Source organism: Diadema setosum, chromosome 6 (genome assembly GCF_964275005.1).
Source record: "Diadema setosum chromosome 6, eeDiaSeto1, whole genome shotgun sequence".
NCBI lineage: Eukaryota > Metazoa > Echinodermata > Echinoidea > Diadematoida > Diadematidae > Diadema > Diadema setosum.
Genome location: NC_092690.1, coordinates 4,069,136 through 4,074,410, shown reverse-complemented (window position 1 = coordinate 4,074,410; position 5,275 = coordinate 4,069,136). Strand labels below are relative to the sequence as shown.

Genomic DNA, 5,275 nt, shown 5'->3' with positions numbered 1-5,275 from the left:
TCAAATATTTGGAAATACATGTATCTCGCAATATTAAATGTAATGACTCTTTGGAATTTCATTTGATCAGTTATAAAAGTGATAAATTGTGTATTCTGAAAAAAAATAGCGAGATGATTTATTGGTTATTGACACTTAACCACTCAAATTCATGTAATATTTACAAAGAAAAACATGTAAACAGTACAGTTGGATTAACACTTCAACAGTCAGAAATGTAAGAGAATGTAATATGTGTATTACACGGGGGAATGTAATTTTTGTTCACTGTTAGTCCTTGTAAAATTGTCATTACCTGCCATATATCCAGAATAGGACCATGGACCTGATGTATAATATGTCAACACCCCTTTGTTTTATTTTGTTTTGTTTTATTTATCGTCAAAGACATGATTACAACACTGGCCTGTCACTGGCCTTTTATGAAGAAACTGCCCCTTTTATGCAACTTAGTTGTAGTTGTGACGCCTTTTCCATAATAGAGTTCTGTGGCTCAAGGCGGCGCCGCTTTATAATAACAGGAACTAGAGAGTCTCGCGACGAGAACGTTCGGGGGGAGGGGGGGGGGGGACTGTTCTGAACATGCGCAAAGTCGCACTTCGCACTTCCGCGTTCTGTGTTATTTTAACGTCCGCTCAATTCCCGACGGGAAGAACTAAATGATACACAATATCATATGGTAGGCTTTTTATTTATTTTTGTTGTTGTTGTAGGTTGCGTTTTCGCGTAATCTAAAGCTAAAGCTCTGCGTGACTGGCAAAAGACATGGCGAGGGATCATGCAAGTTATGCTGAGTCGAGGGGAAGGTGCATTCCAAGTTTTTTGTTCAACATTTCAGCACTTTAGCAATGATTGACAGATGAGGTTTGGAAGTTTTTTTTTTTTTTTTTTTTTTTTTTTTTTTTTTTTTTTTTTTTTTAACGTTCCCAAGTAATCTGAAGAAAGATAGAAGAAAAAAAAAATCGTTTAAAGAATATGTGGAATGTTTCTAGATATATGTTTCACCGCAAAAGAGATGTTGAGGTATCATAAATCATCACAAATCAACCTGCATTTGGATTTCAGGGCCCCTTAAAAATCCAATATTGTGATGAAAAATAATGTCTCAATTGTTAATGAAATTCGTTGTTACTGATAAATTTATACATCTATCAAGAAAGAAACAAGCACCCTGTGCAGTCAAAGGAGATGTAATATTCTTCTTCGTTTTCCCCTTACAGCGTGTGGACATTACACAGAGGTCAGGAATAATGGTGCGAAGAGGACTAAGCGTCATAACCAACTTTCTCCTGATATTTACCATTCGAGCGCGCCATGAGACTGATTCATCATATCCCTCGGTGGTGGCAACGGCGGAGGATTCCTACCTCAATTGGCCCACCGGTAAGTTAGGGGAAAATGATGCAGGCTCAGTCTATATGAAAACTGAAGACACATCTGTTAAACTTATAGACATGGTCGAAGAGAACAGACATGATAACAAATTCATCTCAGCTGGGGCTAACCAAGACACCAATGTTCAGGAGGGATGGGCATGGCAATACGGATGGTCAGTGGCGGTCGGTTTGCAGTTTTTCTTTTCCGGCCTTGGCATCGTCGGCAACGGCTTGGTTGTCATTGCTTTGGCCCAACACAGAACTATATCGAATTCCATCGACACGTTCGTCGGGGCCCTGGCAGTGGCTGATCTGAGCACCTCGGTCTTCATGATACCAGCACCAACAGCAATCTACGTACCTCGGACTGTTCTAGGAGCGCTCTACTGCAAGGTGATTTTTACCAACTATATAATGTGGGTGTGTGCTCACTCCTCGGCATACATTTTGACAGGAATGTCTGCGGAACGCCTAATCGCAGTGGTTTACCCTCTGCATTTCAAACGAGTCCTTACCCGGAGAAACGTACGTTTGTACTTGTTGACGGTCTGGCTTTTTTCAATTCCCTCGGCGTTATTCTCAGTCGAGGCGTATGAAGTGTCCGATAATAAGTGCAAAATGTCAAGGAAATCTCCGGTTGTATTGATAGCAACTCCCGTGTACATCTGTTTCTTACGCCTCTTTATCCCCGCTTTCGTTATGATCGTCACCCAAATCATCACTGCAGTGTCATTGAATCGGCAGTCACGCCGAGAGCCAGGGCAGATGGCTAGAGCCGTAGCGAATCGTCAGGCAAAGCGGTCTTTTCATGTGGAGGCGCGCAATAGCGTTGTCAAGTTGACCTTCATCATAGTTGTGATTTACATTCTCACCATCGGGCCCAACCAGCTCTCCCTGCTTATATCCACATTGAGGGGAGAGCTTCTACCATTCCTGTTCAGTCCAATCCATGATGCTCTTACTCTGCTGACGTTTATAAATTCCTGTGCGAATCCACTTATCTACGCGGCACGTTATCCCAAGTTTCGCGCGGCCATCAAGAGCTTGATCATCCCAGGATCAAGTGCGAAGGACGATATCCCACTGTTTGGGCCTGCGACTAAGCCAAAGGCAGAAACTTATGCCGCTTGAGTCTAAATACTGAAGTGTGTGCCCTTCTAGTTATAAAAGCTCACATTGATTGAATGACAGGGCTGGAGGAGCTAGAGTTTCTCATTGGGGGAAAACTAAATCTCGACTAGTCGGCAGGTATATCCCAATGTAATTAAAACAGGGAATACAATGTCCCTTTATAGTCTATTTCCTTTAGAAGTGAACTCAGCACCTGCACATCTATAGTCCAAACTAGATTGGTTAACACACGAAACTAAACAACAACAAAAACAACAACAAAATCGGTATTAGTAATTATCATGTGTCCATCTGGTGTCGCAATTGACAGACGCAGTGCTCTGTTGTTCAATTGTCGACGTTACCAGGATTCCGAAGGGAATTATGGAGCATACATAACATATATTATGAAATATATGCACATCTTAGTCTGTCACATAATACACTTTTTTAATTACCAACCGACTTAAGAATTAGGTTATCGTCAGCATAATGTGAGAACTCTTGGAATCGTAGAATATTTTAAGATCAAATTTGTTCATAAAACCCGCGATCTGCTCTACGAAACCCTTTTATTTTTACTTTTTGTATTTGATTGGCAAACCATGAGCGACACAATAGTACGAATTGTGATTACATATCAATTACCAACGATTTAAACACAATTTTTTGACACATTTTTGTTTTGTTTTGTATGCATAAGGGTAAGATGTTTTCTAAAGCCACATTGGTTGCTACAAATATCATCACTATAGAAAGAAAACGCACACACACGAAAATACTTGACTGAATTACATGCGCAATTATTTTTAAACCTCCAACATAACAGAAAAGATTGGGTAATGATAATTGCGAAAAAAAGATGAAGATCATTTTTCCCTGAATATTTCTTACACCAATAACCAATTTAGTATTATTGGCATAGAATCCCTTGGTGTGGAACTTTGGTGAGGTAAGCATCAATGGTTACAGCCGGGAAACTGTCAAAACATTATTTGATTCTGTTGCAGTTAAACAATGAGTTTAATGCTACTCCTCTTTCTGGAAAGATGTGTTTAGCAGTGCATCTTTTCAAAATAAAACTGTGACATGTAATTGGGCGGAATTCAAGGTGGTTGTAAATATGCGCTCTGAAAAGGCAAGAGCCTGTAAAAACACAACTGGGTCTTGAATCTTGAAAAAAAAAAAAAAAAAAAAAAAAAAAAAAAACGTTGTATGCCATCTCTAAGGAGAGGCGATTGCAGCATGTGAGTGCATAGACGTATATAAAATGCATATCGTCCTCTTTTGTTTTTATGTTACGTGGAACTTGGACTTGAGTACAAAATTGAGTAGACACATCTTTATACATGGATATACTTGTTTGTGACAGGATCCTATAGTCCCATTGATTTCAGTGACGTATGCAAGAACTGGAAACTATATAACACAAGCAAATGTTGTCCCCAATATGAAATAATAAGGAAGATGATATCACATAATTCAAAAGAAAAAAAAAGTGAGGAAGAGCACAAATATAATTTGTCAGGTATGTTCGCAAATGAGACACAATACACAGCAGTTTGCAAATCGTCAGATAGAAAGACAGCTGTAAAATCGCCACAAACATAATCAAACAAAGACAAATCACAAAATCCAAATGGAATGTAATAAGACATAAATCACCCCAATAAAATCATCGAACAGGCCTCGGGAAAAGGATAGTGTCAATTAACTTCAATGTCAGTCAAATATATGCATCAGCTATCAGCAATTATATCTTCTTAATCTGCCAACAAACCTGTACTTGATATAATGCATACACAATATGAAAACCTTAAATGAAATCAGCACACACATATATATATATATATATATACATATATGTCTTTCATTAATCTGAGATGTTCAGCTAAATCTCATGAAAAGTTGATATTTAATAAATACACGTTATAATTTCTATAATATCTAATATATATATATATATATATATATATATATATGTATATATATATTTGCTTTGATATGAGCTCAATTTCGGTGGAAATTTTTTATATTCTGCAGACTGTTATATCACTTCAAAAGATTATTTTTTAATTTTTTACATTTAAATCCTGAAAATATATACATATATGTAAACAGATGTATTCATATTTACATATTATATATGAATGAGTTTGATCGCAAAAACGGTTATCTACATTTATGTCAAGTAGGAATATTTGAGATTGAATCTACTTAGAAATCAAAAGGGGGGAAATGGGACATTTTAATTACAATTTCCATAACATTTCTTGTTATTCTACGAGTGACTTTATAAGTATCAGTAGAAAGGGATTATGTTTGTATGTATTTTTTACTATTTGATGGTGGACCTATTTTAAGAATGACGCTTAGCCCATTTTGCTATCTACATGTATGCCTTCAATAACACATACACACACACGCACACACATATATACATGTATATATATATATATATATGTACATATATATATATATATATATATATATATATATATTATATACAAATACGGTTAACAACAAAATGAAGAGTTTGTCCGCAAAAACCGAAAAGTCCATTTTTGAAGATTTTGAGGTACGGTCTCTGTCATAAAGTACAAAATAATACCTTTTATTTGACATATTGGTCACTACATAATTATAAATGTACATTTTTTAAGTAATGGTCAAAAGAAGCAAATGCGTTCTTATTATTCTCTTTATTTTTCTTGACCTTTAATCGCAAATACCTCCATTTGGCAAATATGGATTTATCGGCTTTTGCGAACAAACTCTTCAAATTACTC

The 5,275-nt window shown here is 36.6% G+C and overlaps 1 protein-coding gene across 1 annotated transcript; it reads left to right on the top strand.

The window, feature by feature from the left end:
- The first annotated feature begins 1,250 nt into the window (after positions 1-1,250).
- On the top strand, positions 1,251-2,507 carry LOC140230158 (allatostatin-A receptor-like). Its single transcript, XM_072310347.1, has one exon. The coding sequence runs from the start codon at positions 1,251-1,253 to the stop codon at positions 2,505-2,507; it is 1,257 nt and encodes a 418-aa protein (XP_072166448.1).
- Positions 2,508-5,275: the final 2,768 nt, after the last annotated feature.

Coding starts and splice junctions, on each gene's coding strand:
- LOC140230158 (XM_072310347.1), top strand. CDS start 1,251: ATGGTGCGAAGAGGACTAAGCGTCATAACCAACTTTCTCCTGATATTT.